The 17,202-nt window shown below is 35.5% G+C and overlaps 1 protein-coding gene across 2 annotated transcripts in view; it reads left to right on the top strand.

Moving 5' to 3' along the window:
* Window positions 1–17,202, top strand: part of SEMA3C (semaphorin 3C) — a 178,831-nt gene that overhangs the window by 139,686 nt on the left and 21,943 nt on the right. For both annotated transcript variants that reach the window (XM_025872795.2, XM_073898718.1), the window contains exons 13-15: window positions 9,093–9,181; window positions 13,665–13,706; window positions 16,898–17,055. In XM_025872795.2, coding sequence (XP_025728580.1) covers window positions 9,093–9,181; window positions 13,665–13,706; window positions 16,898–17,055 — 289 coding nt within the window. The remainder of the gene's footprint in view (window positions 1–9,092; window positions 9,182–13,664; window positions 13,707–16,897; window positions 17,056–17,202) is intronic.

The raw sequence follows: 17,202 nt of genomic DNA, 5'->3' as shown, positions 1-17,202 counted from the left end.
AAACTTAAGCAGAAAGAAAATTAAAAATTAATAGGCATATAAAAAACTAATTTTGTAGTCTCTTCTTTGACAAATACAGACAACTACCAAGAAACAGTATAGTTTACAAAGAATTGTATTGTTCATCTTCTGTGATACTTAGATGCTTGAGCAGATATATATTTCTTCTGTAAAGTTTGTTTAAAATCAACCCTTCTAAAAATTTTAAGTCTGTGGTCTGACATGGGAACCAACACCCAAATTTTCTAAGAAAGTCCCAAGGTGATTTTGAGTGAGATAGTTTGAACACCACATTTTGAGAAACTATTTGTTCAATAGAACACGGTCTCTAAATGAACATGGATGGTAGGTCCTTGGGAGTGAAATGAAATTAATGGTATCAGCAAATAAACTTGAAAGTCACTGAATTCTGTATTTTCTTCACAGTGCAGAAAAGTATTTTAACAACTCTGAAAGGTTCTTCAGCAAGAAGTAAAGAAACTTCTTTAACCTAGGTTAACCTAGTACTATCCAAATTGACTTGACCCTACAAACTTTTTAACACCATCACACTTCAAGAGATCCTGGATAGATAGAATTTGTTGATACCATCTTCCCAAGGGCCTCCCCTCAAATAGAGACACTGAGATGCCTTTGATGGCCAAGTGGGGCTCTAACTGCCCTAAGGGGTGCCGCTGAAGGTTGTCAACATGAGGGCACTTAAATTACCTATTGAGTGTGAAAAGCTCTGTTAAGCGTGAGAAATTGTGCTAAATGACCTAATTTAGAAATATTTCTTTTGTTGTTGTTGTTGTTAAAAGAACATACATGAATAGAATCACTACCTTTTAAAAGTGCATTTGGTAAACTATTAATAAAAATTATAAATTTATGATTCAGTTTTAGTCCCACATTTTTAAAAAATACTTTTAAAAGAATGTAGCAGCAGTTTGATAAACTAACAGGAAAAAAATCTATTTTGAATACATATTTAAACTAACATGAAACAAGGCAGCCAACTGGTAAGATCTAATTTTAGAAACTTATCATGTAGAATGTCCAATCATTCTTCCCTCATTTATCTATAAAGCTTTCATTTGTCACACAGAGTTATTGCAGAGGTTTGTTTTTTTTTTTTTTTTGCTTTAATTTTTTTTTTATTTTAATAAATTGGTCAGAAAATCAGGATGAAGGAAGAATTGTCATATAATAAATATACTGATTTTATCCTTTATAATACTAATTTCATGAATAAACACTACAACTGATTTTCCTGCAATAATTTGCCTCGGAAATCATACTTAGTGCTGCTTAGGTTGACATCTAGGGGCACCATGGTGAAGACAGGAAAAAGAAGCATGTGTTGAGTATATGACTTTGAGATTTGTGTGTTTGTCTTTACTAAATTGAATAAGGCCGCTCATTAGCTGGTAGAAATTCCTGTTAATCACAAAAACCTAGAATCAGGTTGACTACGTAATTTGCAGAGCCTGGTGCAAACTGAAAATTCAGAGTCACTTGTTTAAAGTTATTAAGAACTTCCAGGAGGTAAGGGCAGAGCATGACACCAAGCATGAGCCTCTGACTGCAGGAACTTGCGTGATTATATAGGTCTTAACACCCACGAAGGCGGCCCTGACTAGCGAAGCCGGCCCTGACTAGAATATTCTTACAGATGAGCAATTGGGGGAAGGGTTCTGACGAGAGATCTGATTAAGAAGGCAGTGTTCCCCCAAATCCCCAGGTGACCAGTGGCAAGCAGGCAGTTTGGCACAGCAATTTCCAGTGAAACCCCCTAAGGATTGTAGTTTAAGTGAGACTCAGCTGATAGATACACAAATGACTACTTTCATGAATGGGTGGGTGATGAGCTAGGTTTGATCACCTGTTTGAGGCAGCCAACCCTTACTGTGCTATAAATTCAAGCTGTTCTTTTGTCCAGAGACAGTGGAAAGGTTTAAGGATAATATTGCTATGATTCCTTGTATTAGGAAAAAAAAAATCCTAGGTGGTCTAAAATGTATAAGGCAGGAAAGAAGCTTGTCGGGGACTTTTATTTAAAGATTCAATGAAACAAAAGAAAATTAAAATGACTAATGTGGGTTGGTGAGTCTGCTATGTTATCTTTGTGTAAGGTTTATATCATGCAAGTCACTTAGAAAATGTGTCCTGCTCGGTTCATGTCACAATGCTTCAATATACTCAAGTTAGGACTATTTTCTATATCTCATAGATGAGAAAATCGGGGTTCAGAAAAAATGATTCCAATAATGTCAAAATTTTAGTAGGTGGTTGAGCTATAAATAAAAAAAAAATAACTTGTACTTATTGAAGGTATACTATGTACCGGATATCATGCTAAGCAATTTTCACGGATTATTCATTTAGTTTTTATTAGTCAGAACTCTTTCACCTGAAAGTGAGCATACACCGTTCTTAATCTAGTTTTAAAAAAATAATGTCCTGTGTGTGTGTTCAACTGGGAAATGAAGGAGGCAGCCTCAGACATAGCTGCATTCGTGCTAAAATGATGTTGTCGGGAATTTATCTCACTGTCTTTCAGCTCTGCTTTCCTCTGTATTTATTCTCAAAGGGAGTCTCTGCATGTGGTGGGAAGGATGGTCCTGCACCTCTAGATTTACAAGCCTTTAATCGCCCTGATCTCAGAAAGAAAGAGGCTCCCAAATGTCTAATTCCCAGGGAAGGCTGGGCCCTGACTTGTTTTCTGTGCCCATTCCTGCATGAATCACCAGGGCAAAGGGATGCACTTACTGGACAGGCCTAAGTCGTGGCATCTGCCTGGAGCTGGAAGAGAGATACACACACCATTCCTTAACTGCGTAGACTGACAGTGAGGGACGTGTTTCCAAAAGATGTCTCAGGGTGTTATTACCCAAAGAAGGGGACGCGATCCTGGGTAGGGCTTAGGGGCAGATATCCATTACAATAGGTGTAATTATTATTTATATTTACACACAAGCAAACTGAGGCTTGAGGGGGAAAGAAGGATACTCTGCTTCACTGTAAGTATATTGTAGAGATGGAGCTTATCCCAAGGAAGTCAAAACCATACCCCAAATTCTCCAAAACAATAAAAAGGATTTATGTTTTGAGTACATTCAAGGAACGCCAGTCTCACTACCCTCAGAAAGAAGACATTCGGTAACTACATTATCATCTTCAAACTAAAAGGTACAGAGATTGCTTTATGTGGACCTATGTAATTGGGAGTTTTGTGGACATTCTGGAATGTGCATCTTTCAATAACTAACATTTTCATGGGAGCACCCTACTCAAAAAGCCATAAATTCTAGAATGTAAACTCCTGAGTGCTGTGCCTCTTTATTTTTGCATCCATACTGGATACAGTGCCCGACACACTGAAAGCACTCAGTAATTTCCTGTTGAATCAGTGAGTGAAAATGGGTGGGAGACCATCCAAGTCAACTTAGCTACTTAGTAGTGAATGAAACAGCCCCGGGATACCTCAAAGTATTTTGTATATGGGGAACTGAAGGATTTGTACGTCTTGAAAAAGAAGCTGTAGGTGTCTACCATGACTGCATTTTGAGAGTAACGACCCCATTAACATGGGCGTGCTTAGGGAGCAGCGGCAAACTGTATATTTGCTCTTTCAACCGATTGAAATGACCCTGACACATTGATGACTCTAAGTACTAGTTTATGCGTGCCTTAGTCATGATTAAATTGGACCAGATTAAACCCATGTCTTCAGAATCTGAACTGGAGTTTGTGGGAAACAGGCAATTTATAACAAAAGGAGAAATATAAAGACATCCAGAGTAGAGCCTTGTAAATGGTGTACACCAGAGTTAGGATATTTGTTTCTCAGCCCTTAAGTACTAGAGATCCTGACCAGTCATCTAAGTTGTTGACCAACTACCAGAACTATTTTTTTCCTAAGTTTTTTATTTTAACTCTAGTATAGTTAACATACAGTGTTATATTAGTCTCAGGTGTACAATACAGTATAGTATTCAGTAATTCTATGCATTACTCAGTGCTCATCATGGTAAGTGTACTCTTTAATTCCCATCCCCTATTTCATCCATCCCCAACCCACCTTCCCTCTGGTAACCATCAGTTTGTTTTCTACAGTTAAGAGCCTGTTTTTTTGGTTTGCCTCTCTCTCTCTCTCTCTTTTTTTTCCCCCTTTGCTTATTTGTTTTGTTTCTTAAATTCCACATATGAGTGAGATCATATGGTATTTGTCTTTCTCTGACTTTTTTGCTTAGTATTATACTCTCTAGCTCCATCTATGTTGTTGCACATGGCAAGATTTCATTCCCTTTTATGGCTGAATAATATCCCATTGTGTATATACACCACCTCATCTTTATCCATTCATCAGTGGATGGACACTTGGGCTGCTTCCATAATTTAGCTATTGTGAATAATGCTGCAATAAACATAGGGGTGCATGTATCTCTTTGAATTAGTGTTTTTGTATTTTTTGGGTAAATGCCCAGTAGTGCGATTGCTGGATCATAGGGTAGTTTTATTTTTAACTTTTTGGGAAAACTCCATACTATTTTCCAGAGTGGCTGTACCAGTTTGCACTCCTGCCAACTGCACGAGGGTTTGTTTTTTTTCCACGTGCTTGCCAACATTTGTTTCTTGTGTTTTTGATTTTAGCCATTCTGACATGTGTGAGGTCAACTACTAGAACTATTGCTGTGTCTTTTAAATAGTCCAGTTTCAGTGAGGTCTGGCATTTGGTAAAATAACAGCATAACCATCTATAATTCTATTCACATTTTAAATAGGATAATACCAAATGGCAGTGTCCAGAGAAGGGTAAGCAAAAAGGTTTGGTTTTGAATTTTATTATTTTTAATTTTTTGTTTTTTTATTTATTTGAGAGAAAGAGCACACACAAACAGGGGAGAGGGGCAGAGGGAGAGGAAGAAGCAGACTCCCAGCTGAGCAGGGATACAATGCAGGGCTCTATCGCAGGACCCTGGGGTCATGACCTGAGCCAAAAGCAGACACTCAATTGACTGAGCCATCCAGGTGCCCTGGTTTTGAATTTTAATAAGTGTACTTGAAGAGAGTGCTGATGTTTAGACCAGAGGAAGAGATTATAAACATAAACATGGAGGGGTATAAAAAAGAGATTGAGTGTATTCTTGGTAGCTATAGAAGAAAGACCAATCAATAAAAGAGACACAGAGATAAATTTAACTGAAGAAGAAATTTTTCAGTCTCTTGCTGACTTGTGAAAGATGATCTTGGACAATAAAATTGTAGTGATATATATGAAATTTCATTAGATAGAGATTCTTCAATGTAAAGAATATATTGTCCAGTTTTATGGACAATTTTCCTTTTTTTTTTTTTTTCAGAAAACTAGGCTAATTACTAGAGGTGGACTTAGCATAAAATTGAGAGTTCCTCATTTGCAATTGTTTGGGGAAGACACAAACAACTCTGTTTTTGTATTTACAAATTATTTTCCCTAAAGAAGCCTTCCAACTACATAGATTCAAGGTCTCATAATGACTAAATTAACTATTGTTAAAAGTGATGATTAACAATGCCACAAAGATTTAAAGCTATTGTATTCATATTTGAATCCACTCTTTTGAATGATTATTCTAATTTATGCATTAAAAACTTTAATATATGGAATTCTAAAAAGAACCAATATATTCATTCGTGATGCACTGATGAAATTGAACCAGTATAATGAAGAACTCTGCAGAAATATTAGCTCATAAAGTACTAAGCCATGCCTAAACATGGAAGAGTAAAGGAATTAAATGGATAGTTATTTTCTTGAAATCAGAATTAAATAATACATTTTTATCATAGAACCAGGCACATAGTAGGCATTCAATAATTATGTGTTTCTCTCTGGTGATCTTACATTTCTATGATTTTATTTAAACTTGATTTTCAAGTAGAAATGTTACCAATTCTTAAAAGTTACTTATATTTTTGCAAGAGTTTCAGGTAAGTTGACATTCGGTTTTACTTGGTATAAAAATATATTTTTACCTTTAAAGGTCTTAAAATAAAAGGGAATCTACTCATCATTACCAGCAAAACAAAAAAAAAAAAAACTCAAACAGGAAAACAAGCAGTAAATAAAAGTGGTTGTTCTTGCTTTTATTGCAAATGAGTCAAAAGCAAGTATTACATTATCTTTTTATTAGCCCGTTTTTATAGCCGCTTTTGGGGTAATATTTTATAAATGGCATGAATAAAGTATGTTTGTTGTGGCTTCTTTCAAAAGAAATGATGATTTGTGTAAAATATTGCTCACATAGTTAAGACATTAGGTTAAAAACAGGAGCCAGTTGTCTCATTTGAGAATACTTAATTTTTTTCAGGGCTGATAGTTTTATCTTTGGGAATCCCTGTAGTCAGAATTCCCTTTCTTGCAATTTTATTTGGGACTGTGGTTATGCCCAGTCTCTGCTCAAGAAAGAGGTCATTGCTGTCGCAGAGAATGACAGTGATCCTTACAAACTGCAGCAGGGAACCATAAAACTCTGTAGTGACCTCTTCAAAAAAAAAAAAAAGAAAAGAATATAATGTGTATTATAACATGACCTAAAACCAAGATGGTTTTATGCCCTCATTCTTTCCACACACACACACACACACACACACACCCTGCCCTAGCTGTTACAATTCAAAGCTTTCATTTTAGAGATTTTGATATATTTTATTTTATATTCAAATATATAAAATATATTTATATTTTATATTTTATTCCCTCAGAAGTTTCCAAGGTCCTTGGTGATGAATTGTTAATAGAAATTGGGGAACACCTGCAACCACATTCATCCAGTTTAATTGTGACATGTCTCTGCACAGCATCCCCAAATATTGTTTTTCCCTTCAGATTTATGTATTACTTACCTTCCAAGAAAAATAGTACAAATTGTTACCAGGGCTGATTCTAAGGAAGCTGATAGTAAAACAGAGAAATTTCAAAGAGTTTTAATTATACCTAGAGCTTTCAAAGCTTTGAGACTGTTATGTATCTTTGAATATGGCATAAGAAATGAATTTTAAATTACAGAATATAGTTTGAAACTTCTAAGATCAGGTGCACATAATTTGTATCCTCACAGGGTTCAGGGATTGTTCTGGCAAAATCCTTAAGTCTTGTTCTTTTGTGCATTTTTATTATTATTTAGTAGGTTTTAATTTTTTAGTTGGTAGCATTTTAAAGTAGAGTTTATTTTTTTATTAAGAATTATTTTGAGGGACACCTGGCTGGATCATTCAGTAGAGCATCTGACTCTTGATCTTGCGGTCATGAGTTCAAGCCCCACGTTGGGTGTAGAGGTTACTTTAAAAAAAAGTAATATTTTGAATCTTTCAATTAGGCTCATAAGATACAAAATGTAAAAGAAAAATAAAAAAATTAAAAAATTTTAAAAATTAAAAAAGAAAAAAATGTAAATGTGAAACAGGATTTTTTCTTTTTTTTCTGAGAGGGGCAGGGGGTAGGGGCAGAGGGAGAGGAAGATAGAGAATCCCAAGCAGTCTCCATGCCCAGCACAGAGTCTAATGTGGGGCTCAGTCTCAGGACCCTGAGATCATGACCTGAGCTGAAATCAAGAGTCCCACGCTTAACTGCCGGAGCCACCCAGGTGCCCTGAAACGGGATCTTTTATGTCAGAGATGCTCTTGCTTGTGGAAAACAGGCCAGTTTGAGATGTGGAATTTGGAAATTATGGTATTCATCACAAAATGATTCCAGTTGTAAACTTAGCCTGGTAAAACTCAGTTCAAATGAACTTTTTTTTTTTTTAAGAGAGAGAGAAAGAGAGAGAATCTCAAGCAGTTTCCATGCCCAGCGTGGAACCCGAATGGGGCTTCATCTCAGGACCCTGAGATCATGACCTGAGCGTAAATTAGGAGTCCGTTACTTAACCAGCTGAGCCACCCAGGCTCCTCTCAAATGACCTCTTATTGACGTTTCTCAACAGAATTTAAAAATGTTCCAGTATCTGTTGATGATAATGTGATAATGCATCTTTCCAAATCATATACCCACAGTTACATGCTCATACTTAAAAGTAATAACTTGATATTTATGATAGAGTTCATTAATTATTATAATAGAAACATGTTTTGGTGAAGAAATATATTTTTACTTTATCAAATAATTTACAAATTTGCTTTAACCCAACATTGCCAAATCTCAACTAGCTTCCTTTAAACCTCAAATTTATGTGCTTAGTAGAGTGGCAAAATTATGTGCTTAGAAGTAGAAAATTATATGTGACATGAAACTATCTTAACTAAAATATTGGCATAAATAACATTTCCTGCATGTATTACATTTATTGGGCATCTCTGTTTTTGGCAATCTCATTGGAACTATGAGTAAATTTTTTATTTGCTTAAGTTTATTTGGACCCTCTAATTTCATATTTTCCCCTGAATTTTAACAATATCCGAAAAACATTTCCCAAGTATGTGTATGTGTGAAAACAATAGAATTATTCTACGAATAGGTGTCCACATCTGATCTGAGACCACAGTTATGTTTCCGCTCTGAAAATTATTTCGAATTGTGAGTAAAACATTTTACTGTGTCTGAAATCTCTCCCAACTTTAGATCATATGTAAATTTCTAGTACTAGTGTTTATAATATGATTATCATAAAAATTCACTTGTAATAATCTTTTTGTCAGATAATCAAATCGTTATGTGTCAAGGTTAACAAAACACGGAGTCTCACTTTTTATAAAGTTGATTTGGAGATTTAAGTAATATTCTTAAGGGCCAAACTTAAAGTTATGTATTACTACTTGAAGAACACACACCACTGTGTTCAGAAACAGAACTTTTGACTTTATATTTGGACATTCTCTTCTTCTCTCATAACTATGACTATACCAAATATGTACAGAATATAAGATGTTATATTGGTTCATTTTGAATTATATAGAATCTCCATTTACACATATGAGATTTGTACTATAGCTCAATATATACAGTCCCTTTTTGATGACTAAATAATTATATAAATAGTATTCTAAGTGCTAAGTCAGTGGTCTTATGTTTAAATTAAAGTCTTTCTTTCCTGCATCTCATTGTTTGTGTGTTTTTTCCTTTGGTTTAGATCAAGGCACTGTGCAGAAGGTGGTGGTTCTTCCTGCTAACGGCTCTGCCAGGGGTGAGCTCATTCTGGAGGAGTTAGAAGTCTTTAAGGTTTGAGCATCTCTTCTGTTAATCTCAGCACATGCATGATGGATGGAATTCTTTAATCTCAGGGCCACTTGGGAGGAAAAAAATATTTGATAAAGGATCAAATAAATATAAGTTTTTGAGGGTAGGAAACACCAGATAAAATGAGAAATACAGAACAAATATTTTTCTGAAGTATTTTTTTTTTTACATTTCAAGTTATCTTAACTTTGAAAGATTCGTTTTTTCAACTCGAAGAATTTTGGTCATCATTATTTTTATAAATGGCTTCTTGTGGTCAAGGTCTAGAAGACTTGCCAGCAAAGGGCTTTTATCATTTGCTTCACAAGCCACTGAAACCCAAGTGCCTTACATTATTGATTGTTAGATAAACTTTCTCATATTTTTTTATCCGGGAATTTTAAGAAAAACTGTTTTGTTTTCTCTTGTTTTATTGCTTTCAATTCAAATGTCGTTCAAGCTACATAAAACAAATGGTGTCTCTTTACCACTCAAAGCTTCATGTTCTGCTGAACTTGAGATTTCATTATTATTCTCTTTGTTCTTAAATTTGGGCTTAACAAAAAGGAAAAGGAAGAAAAACAATACACAACACCAACAAAAATGCACACAGAGGGAAGTTCAGTCTTGTAAGGCATCACCTGCTCAGGGCAGAGTGCCTATTCTTTTCTGGATCTGTGACCTGGGAGAGCAGATCTGTGGTGTCCCTTCCCTCCTTAAAATGTAAGCCACTGTAGTTCAAGTGATTTCTCTGATAAACATTTGGAAAGATGGATAAACCACAGCCAGAGGAGCTGTTAGGATTGCAAAGATACTTTGGCATGGAATCAGTCTTATTGCAGACTACTGTTTCCAACTAAATCAATCAAGAAGAAATGGCCCACAGGCAGACGCTGCCGCCCTAGAGTCGCCAGTGCCACCTGCCCTTGGTCAACCCCACTGGGTTCTTTGACATCACCTTGGATGGCAAGCTGCTTTCAGAGTTCCAAAGACAGCAGAGAACTTTTGTGCTCAGAGCACTGGGGAGAAAGGATTTAGTTATAAAGATCCCTGCTTTTACAGGATTATTCTAGGATTTCTGGGCCAGGGTGGTGACTTCACGCACCATCATGGCACTGGCTGCAAGTCCATCGATGGAGAGAAATCTGATGATGAGAATTTCATCTGAAGCCCACGGGGCCTGGCACCTTGTCTGTGGCAAATGCTGGACCAAACACAAACGGTTGGGTTTCCAGTTTTTCATCAGCACTGCCAAGACTGAGTGGTTGGATGGCAAGCATGTGGTCTTTGGCAAGGTGAGGGAGGGCAGGAATATTATGGATGGAGTACTTTGGGTCCAGGAATGGCAAGACCAGAAAGAAGATCACCATTGCTGTCTGTGGACAAATCTAATAAATTTGAATTCTGTTTTATCTTAACTACTAGCCCATTCCTTCTGTAGCTTAGGAGAGCACCCTTTCACCCCCATCTGCTCAAAATATCCTATAATCTTTGTGCATTCACTGCAGTTCTATGGGTTCATATTTTCCTTACTCCCCTCCAAGTCTAGCTGGATTGCAGAGTTAAGTTTATGATGACGAAATAAAACTAAACAACAACAACAAACCAGAACAAACAAATGGTCCATGGACATCAAAAGACCAGAGTCAGCCTTTAACTGAGTAAAATTAGCACTTCAGGACTCTCAGGAGCAGACTGTTGCTGGTTTAGTCCGTTGCTTTGCTTAGTTGAGCAGACTCAGAATATATTGACTTATTAATACATGTTCCCACAGTCACCAAAATATTGAATTTATAAGCACATAAGTGATCAAGATGCATTGTTTAGATTATGCTAATACATTTTAAATGTAAAGAAATATTTTTTAAAAAATAACCAAATGAAATCTGAGGAGCTCTGGAAAATTTTCCAGTATGTTATTGAATTTACAATTTTTAATGCTAGACTCACTTTGGAATAAGTTTCTTTGTAATTGGCGTGTTAATATTGTGCTTAGAAAATGTTAACTATGTACATTCAAGTGCTTTTTTCTATGTCTTGCTTTATAAAGGAATTGATTGTTTTGCTAGATTAACCAAAATTGCATTATATGTAAAAAATATTTTTTCCTTGTTCAATTCAATACGGACAACTTGGCTGACCAAAATGGCATGGAGTACCTTATTTTGGAATTCACTTGAAGAGAGCAAAAATGCCATATGGCAGAACTTCATTTTTAATTCTGAAATGTCATTTTTTGATAATCAGAAAACATTAAGTGAGTTTGACACAAACCCAAACATATAAGTTATGGAAAGCTCTTAAAGAAATGTGAGTCATTCTGATCATGTGCTAACTACTTATGGTCTGTTATATGAGTTGTGCTAGTGTTATCATCATGAAGAATAAACTCTCAGTGGAAAAACAGAGTCAGTCAAAATGCATGCAGGGGACATCAGCCCAAGAGAGAGACTAAAAAAGTTTGAGCTTTCTTGTGGACGTGTGTGCCCGCGACTGATATGGCTAAATTGAGAGACACAGTTGCCAAATACAGTTCCTTACTGTCTTCAACATGGTGTTTGTGTCATATTTTCTGAGGTGAGGTAAAAATAACTGGGTGTGTATGATATACTGTGATTAGCACGCGAGGAAATAATGCATTTGAATTGAAACAAATTCCTTAGCGAAGTGTCACACTGATATATCGCAGAAAACTTAATGTAACTTTAAAAAACCAGACACTTTGTTTTTATAGAGTGCAGAACCATAATCTCTTCTTTTAATCCTTGTTCAGAATATTTCCTGAAAATACAGCCAGCTTCCTCAAACTTAACTTGAATTGGAGTAAAGCTATTAGTAGTTGCCTGGGTGGATATAAATCGCAATACATTTTTGTATGTGTATGTGTATTTCTAAGCAGTGATCAAAATCTGTTGCAACTGAGTGTTTAGATTGAATGTTTAGATAATATCACCATTTTCTCTTTTATTTATTTATTTTTTAAATTTTATTATGTTATATTAGTCACCATACAATACATCATTAGTTTTTGATGTGGTGATCCACGATTCATTGTTTTCGTATAAAACCCAGTGCTCCATGCAGTACGTGCCCTCCTTGATAACCCATCACCGTGCTAACCCATCCCCCCACCCCCTCCCCTCTAAAACCCTGTTTGTTTCTCAGAGTCCATCGTCTCTCATGGTTCATCTCCCCCTCCGATTTCCCCCCCTTAATTTTGCTCTTCCTTCTCCTAGTGTCCTCCATGCTCTTCCTTATGTTCCACAAATAAGTGAAACCATATGATAATTGACTTTCTCTGCTTGACTTATTTCACTTAGCATAATCTCCTCCAGTCCCATCCATGTGGATGTAAAAGTTGGGTATTCATCCTTTCTGATGGCTGAGCAATATTCCATTGTATATATGGACCACATCTTCTTTATCCATTCGTCTGTTGAAGGGCGTCTCAGCTCTTTCCACAGTTTGGCTATTGCAGACATTGCTGCTATGAACATTGGGGTGCATATGGCCCTTCTTTTCACTACATCAGTGTCTTTGGGGTAAATACCCAGTAGTGCCATTGCTTGGTCATAGGGTAGCTCTATTTTTAAATTTTTGAGGAACTCCACACTCTTTCCCAAAGTGGCTGTACCAACTTGCATTCCCACCAACAGTTTAAGAGGGTTCCCCTTTCTCCACAACCCCTCCACCATTTGTTGTTTCTTTCCCTGTCCATTTTCTCTTTTAAACATGTGTAAGATAGCACACTTCCAGAATGTGAAATAATTGTAGGTACAGTTAATTTTGAGAACTTGCTCTCACTTGAGTTATTGCAGCAAAACTTCACAGATATTTATCAGGTTATCACAAGTCTAATTTTTAAAAGGAACTAATACTGTTTAAGAAGGAAAGTTTATGAATAGAGTGACTTTCAAAAAGGATTACCTTTTCAGAAAATTCTTAGATGCTTTCACTAATTCACATTTATCAAAAGAGGACATTTTCTAACAGTATTTCTTCGTTTGCAACGGGAGAGGTAATAAGTACGATGCAGGCTAATACATCTTTGCAAAGCTACATTTAATGCATGGTAGCGTCTTATGCAGACTGCTTGTGTTATGAAGGAATAACATGGGGTACCATGCCACAGCATCTTACCCACCCCCGTCCAAGCCTAAGTTTTATTCATTGAATTCAGTATGCCAAGATATAATTTTTTTAACTCTTCCAAAGTACTCAGATTTTGTTTTTCTAAAGACTATATTGATAATGTGTTGTAATTGCTACTTTTTTTTTTTTTAATTAAGCATATATTTGTAAAACACCTTACTCCCAACAGAGGAAATGTACTTTAGGGACAAGTATTGCTAAACTTTGAGCATATATAGAGAAATGATGATTTCTTGAATTTGAACAGACAAGAGACTATTTTTAATGCAAATCTTTTTAAAGGATTATTTGAACAGCTAACGATGTTTGGTTGTTTTTTTTTTTAATTTTTCAGAATCGTGCTCCTATAACAACAATGAAAATCTCATCCAAAAAGGTAAAACAACCCATTTTTATTTTCTTTATATTTTAAAAATTTTACTGTTAGGAAAAAAATATTTTGTAATTTTGGAAAAATTAATTTTAATATTAGAAAAATAATTATTATTTACAGTAACCACAAAAGCACCTTTAATTTTGATGCATAACTTCCAAGCTTTTAATGGAAGACAAAATAGGTCTGTTTTGTATAAAACCCCAGGAAAGCAGAACATATAAATATATACAGCAAGATACTCCAACATTTTGTACATCCTATATTCTCAATTATTACAGTGTGTGAAGCCAACCAAAATAAAAACAATCTTTTGAATGAAGAATTCAGTATACTGTTTGGGCTACTGTAGCATCACAAACATTCTCAGGGGCTTGGAATGAGTAATCAGTCCTTTTCCGAGTTCCTGCTGCTATCACATGTTTGAAATGTGCAATGCATTCTTTTATGCTTATTGCTAAGGAAGTGCTGTTTTTTAGAGTTTATACATGTCCTTAAAAAAATCTGAATGTCTCAAATCTAAGCCATATAAGGATTCGGGTTTGAGGGAAGAAATCTTTGACTATGATTATCAGAAATGTTTCATCTTCTAGTTTGTCCCTGCACATGCAAATACACAATGTTCACAAAAAAGGAAAAGCCCTATCCCAGTCTCTACCTGTGCAACACATACACCTCTCCAGCCCCCAAGGTGTTCTCTCTGGAAGAAAGTTCTAAAGGATGGAGTCATATAGTCAGAAATGGAGTAGGCTTCAGAGCAGGATGGACATGCATTTGAATCCCAACTTGTCCATAAATTGTGGATAAGTCGTTAAACTTCACTGACTTAAGTTTCTGCCTCTACAAGGTAATGCTTTTCTACAAACGAGTTAATTTATATAAATTGCCTAAAATAAAGCAGGTCCTTAGTAACTGCTGTTTAAAGAGCCTGAGACTTATTTTTCTTGGAATATGGAATAAAGGTTTTAAGTGTTAGCACAACTGATGACATAAGGTTAGTGTTCTTTGCCTTATTTGGTCTGTTGCAGATGAAGAAGTATTCCACAATCAGTCCTGTGCTCTTTTCACTCGACTCAATTTTATGAAGAAAAATAAATAGAGTACGATAGAGCTAAAGATCTCATCTGTAAAAACGTTTGTATGGTGCATAACAAACATTTTCCCAAGTAACAAGAAGCCATTTGTCATTTTCCCCAGTGTCCCTGGGAGCTGATCCCAAGTCAGAATTGTCTTTGAAGTCAGCAGGGAAGCCCCTTGTTTACAGTAGTTTAATGAGAAGAGAGAGTATTGGAGCAAAATTCAAAATGGACGCAGACCCATTTGTGTGGCATGGTCTAGTATACAATTACTGTGATTCACGTTACACTTCAACTTGTAATTCAGCTGGTATACTCATAGTTCACAATCCATTCCATTAAATTGCAATATGCAATACATATATACACACAGGAAAAAATGAGTATTAAATCTGTCTTCAACATCTTATATTGTAGATAATTAAAAATGTTTCTTTGAATCATCAGATTCAGGGCAGGGTAATTATTTGAGTTTTGGGGAACTCATTTGCACAACTGCCTACCTCATTATTTTTTCAGTGAGAAAGAAGTACAAATTGCCAATGGTATTTTATGTACATTTAAATACTATGAATTTAGTACCTTCCCTAGTCTTCAAATTATTTTATTTTCTATTTTATGCTTCTTTATTCTCTAATTTATTCTCGCATTCCATATAGCAAAAATAGTTGGGTTAATTTAAAAAAAGGTAATTTCTAGGACGAAACTACTTGTATTCTTTCCTTAAATAAAGCGGTTTCCTTTATTTAGCATAGCTGATGCATTCACTGTATTATTTATTAATGTGCTCAGCAAACACTTATTTGAAATGTTCCTATAGAAATGATTATTGCCAAAATATGCATTTGTTTTCTTATAGTTTGCCTCAACTGGGGGTCAATCATTTTCAGCCGAATTTCTGAAAAATTAATCTGAATAGGATAATTGTTTATTAGACAGTAGACTGAGGTGTGATTCAAATGATTAATTAGAATTAACAGTGTATAAGTTGATAGTTTAACTGGCAATTTATTCTACTACATTATTTAACATTCATTCAATGCTTAGGAGTCAGAAACTATTCTAAGTATTTCATGTGGAGTTAGCCCTTACATTCAGTTCTTAAAATAACTCTGTAGGGTAGGTACTGTATTATCCCAGTTTTACCCAAGAGGGAGCTGAGATTGAGGAGAGTTACACAGCATATTTGTGGTTGAGCTGGGATTTGAATCCCAGAAGTCTGCCTCCAGAACCTGGTGGACCAATGGTGCTCCTATTGATTTAAATTTTAAATTGTATGTAGTTGAATATGTACAGATGTCTGTGTGTGTGTTGCACATGTGAATGTATTTGAGTTCCAGCTTAGAGATTCTCTGCTGATTTGAATTATACAATATCACTTCTTTAGAAAATAAGCATTGGTTAGAAACTTAACCTTTTGACTCCTGAGAACCAATTTATGCACAAATAAAAGAATTGGAGCAGTATCATCAGAAGTTCTTGACATCCCGCAAATGAAGGAGAGTGAAATCTTTATTTATGACTTAGGATGCTGAAGATCACTGGAGCATACAGAAAGTTTAAGACATGCCTAAATATAAATACTGATATTCTTCTAAGTAATTTAAAAATTGTTCTAATGAGTGAAGGCATGTGAAAAAAATTTTTTTTAATTTTATCTAATACCGACAGTGTATTTTTTTTCCCTAAACTTAAAAATGCCCTTTATTTAAGACTTGACGTTTTCAAATTTACAAGGTGATGGGTTGCCAGATTTGAAGAAAAAGAAAGCTGCCTTGTGCATTCAAAAAATAAAGCAAACATCGTAATTTAAATCTGTAATATATTAGCACAAATCTCAGAGAACAATAAATCCCAATGTCTCAAATGTATGACCATTCTACATAGGGCTGTGAGCTTTTTTTTTTTTTTAAACAGAAAAGTGGTAATGTTATAGGCATAGTAACGTAAGAAAATTCTATTTATTTTGGCTTTATACCCTCTGTGCTTTGCTTCTTGTTTTTAGTCTGTTTTAAAAATGAATCTCAGGGTGTGTATACATATATTATAATGTGTTCCTGCTGAAAGTTGTCTTTTAATGTCCCCATCTGAAATGAATCACAATCATTCCTCCAATAGCAACAGTTGTACGTGAGCTCCAATGAAGGGATTTCCCAGGTGTCTCTGCATCGCTGCCACATCTACGGTACAGCTTGTGCTGACTGCTGCCTGGCAAGGGACCCTTACTGTGCATGGGATGGCCATTCTTGCTCTAGGTTCTACCCAACTGGGAAGCGGTGAGTACCAAACATTCAGCTGAAAGTCAAAACTGATGTCGCCAGTCGAACAATGTCCACATCATTAGAAAAAATTCTGTTGCCGTATTCTTTTAAAATGGCGCTAGAAGTAGTAGCTCTGTTTAGCATCTTGTATAGTCATTAAAT

Source organism: Callorhinus ursinus, unplaced genomic scaffold, assembly GCF_003265705.2.
Source record: "Callorhinus ursinus isolate GAN/ISIS: 27379988/994484 unplaced genomic scaffold, GSC_fseal_2.0 scaffold12, whole genome shotgun sequence".
Lineage (NCBI taxonomy): Eukaryota > Metazoa > Chordata > Mammalia > Carnivora > Otariidae > Callorhinus > Callorhinus ursinus.
This window is presented reverse-complemented; position numbering and strand designations above follow the sequence as displayed.